General features: G+C 57.7%; 3 protein-coding genes across 9 annotated transcripts in view; 2 read left to right on the top strand and 1 right to left on the bottom strand.

Annotated features, from left to right (window-relative positions):
• CSNK1G1 (casein kinase 1 gamma 1) overlaps positions 1 to 9194 on the top strand; it is a 116365-nt gene extending 107171 nt beyond the window's left edge. For 6 of the 7 annotated variants that reach the window (XM_061999179.1, XM_061999176.1, XM_061999178.1 and 3 more), the window contains 2 exons: positions 799 to 905; positions 6075 to 9194. In XM_061999179.1, coding sequence (XP_061855163.1) covers positions 799 to 905; positions 6075 to 6129 — 162 coding nt within the window. In that variant the 3' untranslated portion in view covers positions 6130 to 9194. Of the gene's footprint in view, positions 1 to 798; positions 906 to 6074 lie in introns of those variants that run through there. The other variant, XM_061999181.1, reaches the window with a different exon arrangement.
• Positions 9195 to 10816: 1622 nt separating this feature from the next.
• PPIB (peptidylprolyl isomerase B) lies at positions 10817 to 12617 on the top strand. Its single transcript, XM_061999371.1, has 5 exons — positions 10817 to 10989; positions 11302 to 11415; positions 11513 to 11606; positions 11871 to 12055; positions 12250 to 12617. The coding sequence occupies exons 1-5, from the start codon at positions 10834 to 10836 to the stop codon at positions 12370 to 12372; spliced, it is 672 nt and encodes a 223-aa protein (XP_061855355.1). The 5' UTR covers positions 10817 to 10833; the 3' UTR covers positions 12373 to 12617.
• A 411-nt stretch (positions 12618 to 13028) lies between these two features.
• SNX22 (sorting nexin 22) lies at positions 13029 to 15262 on the bottom strand. The gene is made up of 6 exons (XM_062000407.1): positions 15206 to 15262; positions 13886 to 13969; positions 13693 to 13797; positions 13522 to 13616; positions 13272 to 13348; positions 13029 to 13132 (listed from the first exon to the last, which is right to left on the bottom strand). The coding sequence occupies exons 1-6, from the start codon at positions 15260 to 15262 to the stop codon at positions 13029 to 13031; spliced, it is 522 nt and encodes a 173-aa protein (XP_061856391.1).
• Positions 15263 to 15383: the final 121 nt, after the last annotated feature.

Here is a 15383-nt window from a genome sequence, read left to right as displayed (position 1 = left end):
CAGCTGTGAAAGAAAAAGAGATAAGAGACCAAATCAGTAGAATTGTAAAATCATTTGGTTGGAAAATACTTTGCAAATCATGAAGTCCAACCCCTAACCTCAGTCTGCCAAGCCCACCACTAAACCGTGTCCCTCAGTGCATCAGGTACGTGGCTTTTAAGTACCTCCAGGGATAAGGACTCCACCACCTCCCTGGGCAGCCTGTGCCATTGCCAGTGCCTCTCAGTGTCTTCCTAATCTCAAATCTAAACCTCCCCTGGCGTAACTTGAGGCCATTTCCTCTTGTTCTATCATTTGTTACTTGGGAAGCCAACTTAGCTTTTGGGTGAGGGCATAATTCCAGAAGCTGGCTGTGTTAGCAATGAGAATCCAGTGGCTCTGGAGTGACTTCTTCCCACGGTACTGGCAGACAACAGGATCAAGTCACTCTCCTCTGAAAGTGTCAGGAGAAGCAGTCAACATAAGACAGTTGATGTGTCTGTAAGGCTGTCCATTTAGTCTTAATGCTACACCCAGAGACACAAGACCCGTGCTGAGCACAGCCGTGTGAGTTAGTGCCCACAGACACAGTCAGTCCCCTGCCTGCTGTTCTCAGGAGGAGGCAGGTTGGTCTCTCCAGAACCTTGAATTCAAAGGCATCCAAGGAATCTGACAGCCTGCTGAGAGGATGCAAAGGGACAGGAGTAAACAGAAGTTATTCTGCAAGTTGCCAGTTCCCACGGTATCCCTTGTCCAGAGGGGTGAAGAGGCACCATGTGCCAGGGGGCTTTGTTAACACAGTATTCGTTTGTGTTTCAGGTGGTCAGCTCAACCAATGGGGAGCTGAACGTGGACGACCCAACTGGGGCACACTCCAACGCGCCCATAACAGCACAGGCGGAGGTGGAGGTGGTGGAGGAAGCTAAGTACGTTTGCTTTACGAATAGGCTTTCCACTGGTGTGGTCATTAATCCTCCTCCTGGGAAATGAGTGGGGATGTTTACCCGTGGTGAAGCACTCATGTCCCGTGCCCTTTTCCTCACATACTGCTGCTTTTGTGCATGGTGCCTTCAGTACTGCTGCTGCCGCTGCTGCTTCTTTTTGACACTTGTCATGGCTGGAGAACATAACTCTGACTCAGAGCATGTACTGCAAGATAGACAGTAGCACAAATACCAAACTCATGTGAGCTGATGTCAGGAGTACCGGTGAGCATCTCCTGATCCAAAAGGAGAATTTGCTGTACTCTTGTGCTGAGTAGGAGTAGCTTGAGCACAGCTTGGTGAAGAGGTGGTTGGTCTGAAAGTTAACACTTTATTTCTGGCTGCAAGAGGTGGATGCCAGGTATCCAGAATGGTCCTAAAGTAACTCTTGCAGGGAGGGGCAGTTCCCTCTGTGATCCAGCCCAACGGAAGCGGAGTGAGAGAAAGCAGAAGCAGCCCTCCTGCTAGTAGGGAAGAGCATTGCTCCCTCTGAGCTGACCTCTGCTCTGCAGCTTGTGGTCAGGAGTGAGAACCGATGTACAAAGTTGCCGCTTTGACCATGGTAGCCTCCTTTGCACAAGTGCTGCATCTGGCACCATCCTGTCACCTCTTGCATGATCCTAGACATGGGACCTCCTTGCTGCCTCTGAACTAGACCAGGACCCTGGCAGCTTGCAGTGCAACCCAGACACTCCCCGTGCAAGGGGCAAAGAGCCCCCAGGGCTGGTCGGTGCTGTGATGCGTCCCAGTGCCTGGTTATAACTGGTGTAACTGTAAAACACCCGTGTCACTTGTCCCACACTGTTTGTCTCAGCCTTTGAGGCAACTTCTGTTAGGAATGGCTTGTGGGATGGTGAAGATGAAAACTGGGAGTGAGAAAGGGGATGCTGATGGCAAAGGTCCGGAGGTACACATCAGTCCGAAGCCAGCGCTGGTTGTCCTGAAGGCCTGCTGCTGGCTGTTCCTCTGCGCCTCAGGAAGCCTTTGTACGCCATCTGGCTCACTGGTAGCAGGCTGGGCATGATCCTGGCAGCAATGTGCCCAAGCAACAGATACACTTTCTCCTCCCAGCCAAAGAAGAGAGCCTTGGTTTTGGTGTAGGCCACTCATAAAGTATAGTGGAGTGGGAGAGATCGTGAGGTGCAACTTGCAGATTGGGCAGCGTTCCTCTTAGATATGGGTAGTGCAGCCTGCAGAGACCACCTGTTTTGCACAAGAGGCTCTATTTTGGTCAAGCTGAAGTGGGTGCCCCCTAGGTATGTGCCTTGAGGTTGCTCCATGGATGGGCCAAATAGCCACCTTTAACAGTCCTTGATACAACAACTCAGTGCCAGGAAAAGCTGGCTTTTATGATAGGAACCACCTTGAGGCTATGTTTCTGCAGCACCTTGTTCAACGAGGCCAGGGTGCAGGCCCCACACCCATGTGCAGGGGTGATGTCAGTACAGGTGAAAAGGAGCCATGTCCCGCAACACATGGAACTATTCTGTCTCCCTCCAGCCCCTGTTTGTGTGGTCCCAAATTGATTTTGGAGGTGTTGGGAAGCAGAGCATGAGCTGCTTTGTGCTGACAGGTTTGAGGACTTTTGGATTCTGCTCTACAGTAAAGTGGGCCAGAAAGAACTAGAAGGAGCTGGAGCAGAGGTCTGTGTTTTAAGATGAGATGCAATAATGGAAAGGTCTTTCCCTGCAGGCACAGGAGCTGTGCAAATATTTCTGCTTTGGGGTGAGTGGGAGATGAACTCCCAATCCCATCTATGGCGTTTGCGGAAGGGGAATGTCCCTGGCATAGATCCAGGGTCTGGGCCTTCCATTGCTGGAGCTGCAGGAGACAAGGGCAGATTCCTCTCCTGGTGGATCTGAGCCCCATTCTGATCCCAGCCCCAGAGAAGAATCTCATGGGGCTGTGCCTTCTTGGAAAATATGAGGGTCTTTAACAGGGCCTGAAGACCCTGGAAAAGGTGTCAGTTGTCAATGGTGCGATGGCAAGGGCAGAGGTGGTACAAGGGCCGGGGGCGGGTGGTGGGCAGGCATGGTGCGTGTCTGCCAATGTGCACTGCATGTTTGCATGGCTGCAGTGACATGCTTTCATCCCACCTCTGTGAACTAATTGCTCTTTCTTCCTTTCTGTGTTTTTTCTCTACACTCTCTGTAGCTGCCTGAAAATGCTCAACTTGTGGTGAGTCCCTCTCTCCAGTCCACATGCAAGGGGGAGCGGACCAGACTAGACTGGGGTTGGCAAAATCAAACTGACCAAACCCTAAAAAAGGCACAAAGTCAAAGCCAACCCAGAGCTGTTTTGGTTTTAGGACCATGCTGAGGACTACATGCAATATTGATTGGGGAGGGTGCGGGCTGTATCTGAGCGGCCGCATTAGGCCAAGCGATTCGGCTGATCTCTGAACTGAGACACACAAAAGACAGATTTCAATCCTTTTCTATTTGGCTTTACTATCTCCTCCAAACTGTTCTGTCCGTGAGCAGACGATGTCTAATGGAGTTGGGCAGAGTCGGGACCAGGCTTGCCGAGCATCGCATGGGAATTCCTCCCACAGACGGCTATGAAGGAAAAGCTCTGTACTCTGTGTTGAGGGGAGGGCACAGTCACTTCTTCAGGGGAGTTTCTGTTAAGAAGCACGAGCCAGGGCTGGTACTTTTTAAGAGGATGGAAAGAACGTGGCCACAGAGTCCTCATTAGTGACAAAAGCCCCAGCTAGAGCCCCTGCTTGGAGAAGGTGGGTAGGAGATGGCTCCTTTCCAAAAACTTCTGCTGCTGCCAGCTGAGAGTGAAGGTGAAAGGGCTTGTCCAGGAAAGGAGGGGGTGGAGGGGTTGGGATTAGCATTGGTCCAAGCCCAGCTCAGGCAGATATATGGTTCTCTCAGGTGTTTGAAGCTACATCTGCAGTGTCCCAGTCCCAAGCTGTGCCATGGAGGTGTCCCTGCCCTTCTTGTCCATTGAGGAAACCACATACTCAGAAAGCAGAGGAGCAAGTGGAGACTGGGTTGAGGAGTCTGTAGGTCCAAGGGAGGGCTGAAGGGTGGGAATCACTGCAGAGCAAGGCAACAAAGCCTGTATGTGGCAAGGAATGTCCTTATTGGATGGGAGACTGACCGCCTCTGCCCTGCTCTCCATAGGCATTGCCTCCAGTACCTCTGGCATCTCTGGCTTCTCTGTATGTCGTAGTCTGGGGCTGTTCTCTTGGGCATTGTCTGCATGCAGAGAGATCACGTTCTGTAATTGTCAGCCTGCCTATTCTTTTGTTTTGGTGTTTTGCCTCTGCCTGTCTGAACTGCCAGGACTTCCTTTCCTGAACCCTTCCCTAGACCTCTGATTAACAGCCTAAAAAGACAGTCACAAGGAAAAACAGACAGAAGTCAGTCATCTCCCTTTGTTTGGTGCCCAAGGAAACGAGTGTTGCTCAGCCCTCTTCTTCCCTTACCCACTGCATGCAAAATCATAACTCATGCATCTTCCATTCTCTCTCCCCATAACATCCTTCCCCTTACTCACCATTGCCCAAGGTGGCTGCTGTGGGAGAGAAAGACTGCAACAGGTTAAAGCAGGAGAGGGTGGCAGATGGCCTGGGACAGTAAAACAAGAGCAGTGCTGGGGTGGGGGGTGAGTGGCAGCGGCGCACAGGGGCCAGGGCTGGGGATGCTTCCATTGCACCCTGCCAGCGCCGTGCCAGGCACGTGGTGGTGCAGTCGGCACAGGTCGCTCGGGGCTGTGTTCCTGGGAACAAGTGCTTTGCATTTTTCCTTGTCTTGCCTCCAGACTAGGCCCATTTAGGAGCCTAAAGATGAGCTGTGAACTGGTACTTATCCCGGACAGGCCTAGAGGAGCGTGTAGCAGTGGAGCCCCTCTTGCTGCAGTTCTTTGGGCTCTCCGTGCTGGAGGGGGTCAGTCTCCACAGCGGACAGCCCATGCTGGTAGGCTTGGCTCACAGCAGGGCCAGGGGGGGCCACCCATCATTTTTGAACCCTGTAGTAAGTCTTGTGCATCTGGGGGAAGCACCTTGCTGGATATGAGTGAGAATGAATCTGTTCCTCCAGCTCTGAGAGGACAGAAGCGTAATGCTGACGTTTCAGAACCACAAAGGACCCAACACACAGGAATCTGGAGTTATTGTCAACAGTGGTTTTAACTGGTTTAAGTCTGGCTTTTGGTAGAAGATGCTCATAGGAAAAAAATGGTCTTTGCATACTCATACCTGCTCTTGCTGCTTAGCCAGGCATCCCTTCCACCTGCACTTCCTTGGAGGTGGCTGTAATGGCAGAAGGGAGGAAGAGATGTAGCTCAGGAGCAGAACTCGCATAGGACAAACACTTGTCTTCTGTGCAGAGGATTCTTGACAGTGGGCTGAGGATAGAAAGGAAGATATGCCTCAAACACAAGTAGTTCTGTAGGAAGCCAGCAGGATGAGCAAACCTGGGCGGCTGCTTTCAGTCTATCCCACGAGTGAAACCACCGCTCTTCTCAGTCCAGCTGCGATGGGTGTTCTTCTCCCCACCTCAGCCTCCACTCTCCATCCTTCTTGCTTCTCCTAATCCCCAGGCGCTGTGCACGTCCCTCGCATCAGATGGGGAAGAAGCAGGGGTTCTGCATACTGGCACTGAATGAGTTATCCAAGGTGGAAGCTCTGATTATCCTGAAAGGTTCAGTAAAGAAACCTGGTCCCTGAGACGAAATGTCTTTGGAACTGTGTCTTGTAGCTGGGAAGAGCAGCCAGAGCTGCTGTCCCAGTCTGCTTCCCCCAGGGTTCGGACGGAGGGAGCAGAGCATCTGGATGCTTGTTTTATCGCTTTCCCAGACAGCTCCTTGTGTTCCTGCCCCAGTCGAGCCTCAGGAGGGAAACAGCCCGGCGCTCGGGGGCTGTGCCCTGTACTCACCCACAGCCTCTGAGCAGTGGGACACCCCAGTACACAGCTGAACTTGCCGTGGCAGGTCTGCCAGCCTGGGCTGGTGGTGACGGCCACCTGCCAGCATCTGCCGAGGTCTGCCCTGGCCTGGCACACGGCAAGGCTGTTGCATGCGTCTGGGAAGGAGGGGTGGCAGGGGACCTTCCCGCAGTGCCGGGTGCAGGACTGACTTGCCTTGTCCTTTGTGCCCCAGGTGCTGCTGCTTCTTTAAGAGGAAACGGAAGAAGACGGCTCAGCGTCACAAGTGACCAGTGCCTCCTGGGCCTTGCAGGAACCACCACGCCTGCAGCTCCTGCCCTGTCTCACTGGAAGGGGCTTCTCTTTAGGGGGGAGGAGGAGGAGGCATAGGAGGAAGAGAGAAACAAACAAACAAACAAAAAAAACCACAAAAAAGTGACATTTTAAACCAAAAAGAGAAGAAAAAGTTCCAAAACAAACCACTATGGGGTGGATCTGCTGAATGGTCTCCCTCATTCACTCCAAGCCTGAAGCTCCTTTTGGGACCAGGACTGTGGCTGGCTCAGGTCTTGATTGCCCTGGGAGGGGGGCTGGCTGGCTGACCCTTCTTCCCGTTGTTTATGGCGAAGGCATCGTTCACGCAAACCTGAGGACTGTGCTTAGTTCCTGCTCACTTTCCTCCCCTCCCTCCCCTGCGCTCTCTGCTCCCTCCATCCTTCTCCCTCCTTAATTAAGTGAAGAAATACCGTAGGCCTGATGGAGAGGGCAGGAGGATGCAGTGCAGGCAGGAGGCTTGCATGGGAGAAGGGCCTGACTGCTGCAGCAGTAAGAGACAGGTTCCCTTTTCAGCTCCTGAGAACAGTTACACTGTAATGTGCAAGCTGTGAGAAATTTGCAATCTACTGTTCCAGTTAGGGGTTTTTTTTCTGGCTCCCTTGACACCTCCCTCCTCTGACGGTAACAGATCAATGTGGATTGTTTTAAAGAAGCTGACGTCGTTGCACTTTTAATTACTTTTAGCATTTACAGATGCACATTGTATCTGTGGATCTCTGTGTGAGCACGCAGGGCCAGCGCAGACATTCAGCTGGGAAGACGGTGGGATGCAGAAAAGGCCCTGGAGTGGGAATGTGGGCAAGCCTTATGCCAGGCTGGGGTTCCTGCCATGGGCCACGTGCTGAGGAAAGCATACTTGAATTTTCAGTCACCTTTTCTAGCTGCAGTGAATGTCCCTACCATTGTTTCCTCCATCATGCCCGACCCAACCGGCCGGGAGGTGCAAGGCCGTAGCTTGGCCTCGGCGGGAGGGAGGGAGCGGCATCAGCTTTGCTGTGCTGGAGGAGTTTGTGCTGGCTTAAGCGGTAGATCTGGATTAGATGTTTCCCAAAGCGGTTCCTCAGTGTGGGCAACCAGGTGGCCTTCTCACATCCCTGCCAGGAGGGTGGCACGAGCACACACCCTCTGCAAGAAAACATGAGCAGGAGCAAAGCTTCCCCAGCAGGGGAGGAGATACTTCACTGCCTTAACACTGATTTCAACTCCAGATGGTCAGATAGGTTTGACTGGAAGAGCCTTCATGTCCTCTGTGCCAATGTGGGTCTGGGGCACGTGGGCCACCGTCCCACCCTGCAGGAGAAGCCACGGTGTTTGTGCACTGCTTTTGAGCCAAACCAATGGGTAGCAAAGGGCTTAGGGCTCTCTGCACCCAGGTGGACAATATAAAACTTGTGTCCTGCTGCAGCGTTTCCTATTTCAGAGGAGGCCAAGGCTGCCCGGGGGTTACTGTAGACATGGCAGGGCTGTGGGACAGCTCGAGCAGCTTTTGGGGAGGTTGTGAATAGGTTCCTGTATGTTGTCTTTCTACATATGACACCTGACCAGGCTAGGACTGTTGACTTGAGAGATTTGCTTGACAAACTTGGGCCTGACTTACCCCCAAAGTCCCGGTGTGCATGAAGGGAGGAAAGGGAGAGACCAAATCTCATTATCTTTTTAATGATGATCTATGTAACTTGGAGTTGGTAGAGCGGCACTGCAGGGAGATACGGTTCCCCTGGCTGGGCAGAAGTGGGCTTGGAGGGCAGGAGATGACCCCAGGCAGGGAGCCTCCAGGTTGGCCCTTTGTCCAGCAAGCAGGAGCAGGAGTGATACCAGGGCAGAAAAGCCTCTTGTCCTTGCCTTGTGGGGCAACTCTGCCGTTCTCTGCTGTGTTCTCTCCATGCCTTACCCCGAGGAGCACAGCTCGCAGACCAGGACATGTGGGCATCCCCCTTCTCGTCCTGCAAAGCGCTTTCCAGGAGCCGTACCATGGCAGGGCAGGAAGGGGACCCATCACCTCCCAGAGGCGCCTGCCAGTGTACTGCACCCTCTTGTCCCCTCCTGCCAGAGGGAGGACAGGGACCATGGCCACTTTCCACCCTTCTCTCTCTGAACTCCTCCACTGCCCATGGCTCCCAGAAGCCCCTCTCTGCGGTAGGAAACCATGGTTTGGCATCTTGGGAGGGGGGGAAAGGGGCAGAGGTGCTCCCTGGGGAGCAATCCTGCCCGCAGCAGATGGAGCCCGGCCCTGAGACACTTCTGTTGATGCCCTCCCAAGCCCCACTAAGTGCCTGTCACTAGAACTCAATTCCTTCTGCATCTCCTGCCGTGTTTGGTCATTCCTTGCTGCCTCCAGTCAAGGAGCAGCTTGTAGTTGCAGCACATGTAAGTGTTTGCAGGGTGAGGGAGGGCGGGGGGGAGAAGGGGCCATCTCAACCGTTTTTGTTCTTAAATGTTCTATTTTGTTGTCACTTTGGGGTTTTTGGGTTTTATTTTTGTTTGCTTTTTTTTTTTTAAAGTGAATGTATTTGATTGTTTAGAAACTTTCCTGACCTTGTTTTTAAGTGGGTTGGTCTGAAAGCTGTTTCACAGTGACCCACTACCACTCCTCTCTGGAGATACGATGTTCTTTTAATCCTACGATGATGTGTTTGTAGGGGAGGACTGTCCCCCCCACAGCATGCTGGTAATGCTCACTTGTACCAAGCCCTCTTGCACTATAATCGTACGTTGGACTCTTCAAAAGGGCAAAGATGTGGGGTGGCTTTAAAAAAAAAACAAGGCAAATAAAGCAGGTTACCAGCAGGTGCCGTGCTTGAGAAAACCGCTGTCCCCAGGGAGCTGGGAGGTGACACGAGCCAGACTGAGCCAACCGTGCTGTGGTAGGAAGCAGGGCATTACGCCTTCCAGAAGCGGTGGGCGGCGGGGCGCGGGGGGGCTGTGCCGGGCTCCTGCCGAGGCTTCTGAGGTGGCAAGTGAGATGAGGGGTTTGGTTTTTTTCAATAAAACATTGCACTGCTGCATTGTTCTCCATGAACAGATGTATTTATTACCTCTTCCTGACAACATGGCTCGGTTATTTTTTCCTTTGCTTCTGTTGGCGCTCTCGGTAGCCTTCCTCTCCTGTGAGAAGCTCCCTGGAGGGGACCGTGCACAGCGTGGAATCTTACGGGACCTTCTTCACTCAGTGCATTACAGCCACAAGACAGTTCAGCCCCACAGAGCTTGGCCAAGGCGTGCTGGCGCTGATTTGTCTGTGTGCCTGCGCATTCCTGCTTCAGCCATCCTGGCTAGCAGAATGGCTAAACCATTGATGTGAACTACACCAAAACATAATGTCACGTGCTCCCCACATCTCTGGAATGGCATCATCAGCTGCTGCTGCCGCTGGTATCAAGCGTGCCTTCCCCAAGTGGGAGGGCGCTGTCTATGCCTGTCTGCCAGCCCAGGCTCACCAACAGGCCGAACCACCGATGAAACCCTCAGCACAGGCAGCGCTGCAGCCGTCCCCGTGGATGCAGGCGCAACCGCCGCTGCCTCAAGTACATCCTGCACTGCACCTCTGCTTATTGACATCTCATATGGGAAGCACTGCACTGCTCCCCTGGCCTCAGCTACCACGAGCAAAGAGCTGCTGCTTGTTTATTCTCACTGCAGGGAAACACCTGAAAGCAGATGCCACCAATGAGCCAAACGGGGTATCTGTTGAAAGCAGCTCTCACTGATCCAGATCTGCAGCGCGACTCCCACTCACAGAAAAGTGCTCCACGACAGGGCCTTTTTCTCCTCCTAGTTCCCAGCCTTAGACCTATTTTGTACAGGAACTTCAGTTTCGTATTCTCAAAAGTCAGTCTTGGACCACTTGGGCTCCAAGAAGAGAAACCTCAAGTTTGCTTTCCCTGACCCTTGGAACCCAGCATCTCCCTCAGGCAGGGCCTCCGAAGGTTTGCGTGCTTTGCAATCACCGCTGGCCAACATCTGCTTTAGGCATTAAAGACCACAGCGCGCAGTTCCCGCTGATTCAGCTGGCTCTGGTACGAGGCGTGATCAGACAAGGCACGGGCAGCCACCATACTGCAAACGCCGCAGCGCGCTCGCGGCCCAGCCACAGCTGCCGCTGGATTTGGGCCTTTCTGAGGGAGACCCTTCTCTGCGGCTGCTCTTTGTCACGCAGGCCCGGCGGCTGCTCGGCCTCGCGCAGGGGACGGGAGCGCGCAGGGGACGGGAGCGCGGGGCGAGTCCCGGCGCGGCTCAGGACGCAGCCCGGCGCGCGCCCCGCCCCGCGCCCCGGCGCGCGCCCCGCCCCGCGCCCCGGCGCGCGCCCCGCCCCGCGCCCCGGCCCCGCCCCGCGCCCCGCCCCGCCCCGCGCCCCGGCCCCGCCCCGCGCCCCGCCCCGCCCCGCGCCCCGGCCCCGCCCCAGCCCCGCCCCGCCCCGCGCCGGCCAATCCGCGGCCGGCCCCGCTCCCGATTGGCCGCCGGCAGCCGCCGAGCGAGGGGCAACGTGGCAGCCGCCGGGCCGCTCGCGCCGGCGCGGGCGCCGCCCCCGCCCGGCCGGAAGGGGCCTTCCGTCTGCCCCCCTCGCCGCGGCCGTTGGTAGCGCCCGGGTGGCTGGAGCGGCCGGGCGAGGAGTGCGGCCCGTACCACTGCGGGCGGGGCGAGGGGGGGGGCGGGGCCGGATGCGTGCGGCGCGGCGGGCGCTGTGTGCGGGCTGCGAGCGGCGCAGGATGAAGGTGCTGGTGGCGGCGGCGGCGCTGAGCGCGGCTTTGCTGCTGCTGCTGCCCGCCACCGCGCGCGCCGACGAGCGGAAGAAGGGGCCCAAGGTCACCGCCAAGGTCGGTCCCGGCGGGCAGGGGACGGGGACTGCGGAGGGGAGGGGGTCAGGAAGCCGGGGATGGGCCTGGGGTGAGGGGGGTTCTCCGAGGAGGCGAGTACTGGGGCGAAGGGGGTCGGCTGGAGGGGAGAAACCGCGGATGGGCGCGGCCCGAGGTGAGGGATGTCGGAGCGGGGAAGGGGGCTGGGCCGGGAGCCAGAGGTGTGTGGCGGGCGGCGCAGGCGGGGAGGCCTGGTCGGATTCGGTGAGCCGGGCTCGGGGGAGCTGCATGGCCCTGCAAGGAGAGGGCAGCTCACCTTCCCTTCCCCCGAAGGTGTTCTTTGACCTGCGGATTGGTGAGGAAGATGTGGGCCGCGTCGTCATCGGCCTCTTTGGCAAGACGGTGCCCAAGACGGTGGAGAACTTCGTGGCGTTGGCCACTGGAGAGGTGAGGGCCCAGTGAGAGGCTTCTGCTCAGTGCTTGGATGAGACAAGCTCTAGTCCAGCCCTTTGCCTCACTCCGTTTTCTCCCTCCCCATCCCCAGAAAGGATTCGGCTTCAAGAGCAGCAAGTTCCACCGTGTGATCAAAGACTTCATGATCCAGGGAGGAGACTTCACCCGTGGAGATGGCACTGGAGGTAACTTGGCCCACGCCAGCCCCTGGATCCAGCGGCTGTGCTGAAGTGAGGCAGCAGCCACGCTCCTGGTCCCTGCCCAGCTGCCCCCAGGACTGCGCCGTGGTGGCAGGAGGCTTGTGGTTCCTCACAGCCCTGCGGTTCATGTCCCTTCTAGATGTGCTTATTCACCCCACACAGCCCGTGGGGAGAGCTGCCATTGTCACCCCTGCCCAGACTTATGTCCATGAGAGCAACCTGCCCCTTTTTTTTTTTTCTGCTGCATAGGAAAAAGCATCTATGGGGATCGCTTCCCTGATGAGAACTTCAAGCTGAAGCATTACGGCCCTGGCTGGGTGAGCATGGCCAACGCCGGGAAGGACACCAACGGTTCCCAGTTCTTCATCACCACGGTGAAGACGCCGTGGCTGGACGGCAAGCACGTGGTGTTCGGCAAAGTGCTGGAGGGCATGGTAAGGGGGTGATGGATGCTTAAGGGCTGATCCATTCCCAGGGGCAGGACTGGGCAGATGCTGCCTCAGCAAGCCGACTGGGGCAGAGCGCTGTGGGGAGTGGGCTGAGAGGAGCCTTATGGGACATGGATTGTGCTGAGCTGGCTCCGCCCATGCCCAGTGTTTCTCCGCTCTCATTCCTTGGCTTTCTCCAGGACGTGGTGAGGAAGGTGGAGAACACTAAGACCGACAGCCGGGACAAGCCCCTGAAGGATGTTGTCATCGCCGACTGTGGCACCATCGAGGTGGAGAAGCCATTTGCCATTGCCAAAGAGTAATCCACTGTCTTTGGAAGGCGGCTGCAAGGACCCCAGCTGCAAAGGGCTGTGGGCCTGGGGCTGCCCTGCTCCCACTCTGTGCATTTCCCCGTCACCTCTAGGGTGGGGGAGCAGCAGCAGAGCCGCTGTGCCCTACAGCCCCGCTGCCCACCTTCCTGCCAGTGGGCGGGTCAGGGCCTGGCTCCTCTTCCTGCCACTTTTGGAACAGGCACATGCACCAATAAATGTGACCAATCTTTTTTAAAGGAGTTCCCTCTCTCCTTTTCTTAGAGAGGTGCAGATTGCTGGCATCCCTCCAACCAGGGGCATCCTTCTGCACCCCCACCCCATCCTTTTCCACATCATCGAGCCGAGGGCAGAGCTGTGCTTGGCCCTGGCTTCACTTTGCAGAATGACAGAGCCCAGCCATCTTCCGCCAGTCAAGCCCAAGTGCTTTATTGCACCCAAGCTTGGATGTTGAGGTGTTTTTCCACGGTGGTTCAGGGTCCAAGGGCTCCTACCACAACCCCAAAAGATGTGGGCAGAAGATGGAGCTCCTGCTTGTGCACTGAAGGCATTGTTGGGGAACAGCGTGGGTCTGGCCAGCAGTTGCAGTGCAGTGGTGCACCTCGGCTTCTCCCAGACACCCTTCCTGCCCCATCCCAGTGAGGGGGAGACTATTTTGACCACAGGGCTAAGGGTGCTGCCGGGCTGGGGGTGCAGCAGGGGGGGAGGTAGAGGCCCTGCAGCACTCCGCTGAGGATGGTGTCAGGAAGCAGGGCTGTGAGGAAAGGCCAGAGCTGGAGGGGCCTTGTTTCCCTCCCAGGTTCCGTTAAAGGAAAAACACATTTCTGGGGGGTCGCCCAGAGCCTTTTTCCTGGGAAGCCATAGGGACCTGCAGCTATGGCCCTGCTCCTTACCTGTGCACGGTGCCCACGTGTAGGGGTCAGTGCAGAAGCCGACAACGGGCCGCTGGGAGGCCGCTGGGTGGTTGATGCTGCTGGAGGAGAGGGGACATCAGTGCCTGGGGAGGGGTCATGCTTTCACCCCAAGGACCTGCCTGTGGGTCAGCCTGTCTCCATTGTCCCCAAGCCCATGGCTCAAGGTGCTTAGCACTGGTGAGAGGGAATAATCCCAGCACCATGCAGGATATAAAGCTCATTGACTCACCAGGGGCTGCTGGCCCTGGGGTCCTGCTGGCCACGCCGCACCTTCAGGAAGTCCAGCAGATCCTGAGGCAGCTCCTTGTTGTGGTACAAGACACTCTGCCATGTGCACAGGATGAGAGGGGAGTTAGCACTCCAAAACCAACCCCACCCTCCCAAAGCCACACTGCTGTACCCGGATGTAGAGCTCCAGGCCCTGCCGCCGCTGCTCCAGCGCTTTGGGCATCCAGTTGGGAACATGGCGTGAGGGGAAGTCGGGGACCTTGCAGGTCTTCTTGATCTAGGGCAGAGCATGGCATGGCAGCATGGCCCCCAGGGGAGGAGTGGGTGCCCCTGCCCGTGCCCCTCCGCAGCGCCGGGGGCCTCACCCGCTTGTGCAGCGCCTGGAACTCGCTGTAGCGCTTGGCCACCGTGTGCCGCCGGCCATTGCTCAGCACTTCCACCCAGAATACCTGTGCCAGGCACCAGCCTCAGCCGCAGAGGCCTCCTCCCGGACAGCCACGGGCCTCCAGCTCACGGCCGCCTCCGTGGCGGGCACGTGGGGCCCTCCACCTCCTGCACCGTCCAGGACAGGCACACACACACCCCCCCCACCCTCCCAGCCCCTAAACCACTGGGGTAGACAAGGGACAACACTCCCCCCAACCCCACAGCGGATGGGGCACCGTGGGATGGGGCACCGTGGGAGCTGCCAGGACCCCAGGAGTAGATGAGGCCCCCCCACACACACACACCCCGGAGAGGGGAGGCAGGGATAGACCTGCAACTCCTGAGGTAGCTGTGGACATCCCACTCCCCCATCTCCCCACCCCTGGGCAGACCTCCACCCCTCACAGCGTGGGACAAGGACCTCCACCCCCTGGGGCAGGCAGAGGACACACACTCCCTTCGCCCAGAGCAGGGACTCTCCCCATTCCCCAGTACACATGCACTACCCCTCCCACACACACACACACACACACAGAGCCCATTGAAGGGCAGAGGATCCTCAGGCAGGACCGTTTCCCCCCCCCCCCCCACGCCGCTCCCGCCCCGTGCCTCCCCCAGCAGGGACAGCCTCGTGTCCCCTTCAAGGGCAGAGTGTCCTCCCCATCCCTCCCCTCCCCAAAGGGACCCATGGCAAGAGTTAGGGACTTCCCAGGACAAAGGGTCTCATCTGTCCATGTCCCACTCCCAGGGCAGATGGGCCCCTAAGAGCAGGAGTGGGAAAGGCAGAGACCCCCAAAGCCTGGGGTGGGTGGAGGTGCCCTCTCGGGCCAGCCAGGGACCCTTGGGGCCAGACAGGACTCTCCACCTCCGGAGCCAGAAGGGACCAACCCCCCCCCCCCCCCGAGACGGGCACCCGCTCCTTCAAGGGCAGGCAGAGCCCTCCACCTCCCCCCGGGGACACCCGGTGATCCCCAGCCCCTTGGGGCAGAAGGAGACAACCACCCCATCCCCCCAGGAGAACCTGGGGACCTCCAATCCTTGAGGCAAGTGGGGGCCCCCCAGGGCAGACAGAGACCTGTGGCCAGAGGGGATCCCCGGACCAGGGACAGTCAGGGACCTCCACTCTCCCCCCCGGGACATGTGGGACCCTCCTCGGGGACACCCGGGGACCTCCAGCCCCTGGGGCGGAGGGAGGCACCTCCTCCTCCGGCAGGTGGGGACCCCCGGGACCAGCCCAATCCCCCCGAGTCGCCCCTCACCGTGTGCGCCCGGTCGGGACTGCCCGGGGCCGCCGTGGGGATGGAGACGGCGATCATGGCGCGGGGAGGGGGGGGAGAGGCGGGAGGGGGGCGGAGCGGTGCTTCCCACCACGAAACCTCCCCCGGGTCCCGACTCGGGTCAGCCCCGCTCCGGGCACCCGAGGCGACGCGGGCCGAG

This window comes from Colius striatus, chromosome 7 (assembly GCF_028858725.1).
Source record: "Colius striatus isolate bColStr4 chromosome 7, bColStr4.1.hap1, whole genome shotgun sequence".
In the NCBI taxonomy this organism is placed as follows: Eukaryota; Metazoa; Chordata; class Aves; order Coliiformes; family Coliidae; genus Colius; species Colius striatus.
The sequence above is the reverse complement of the archived record's forward strand: the minus strand, read 5'-3'. Positions and strand labels throughout refer to the sequence as shown.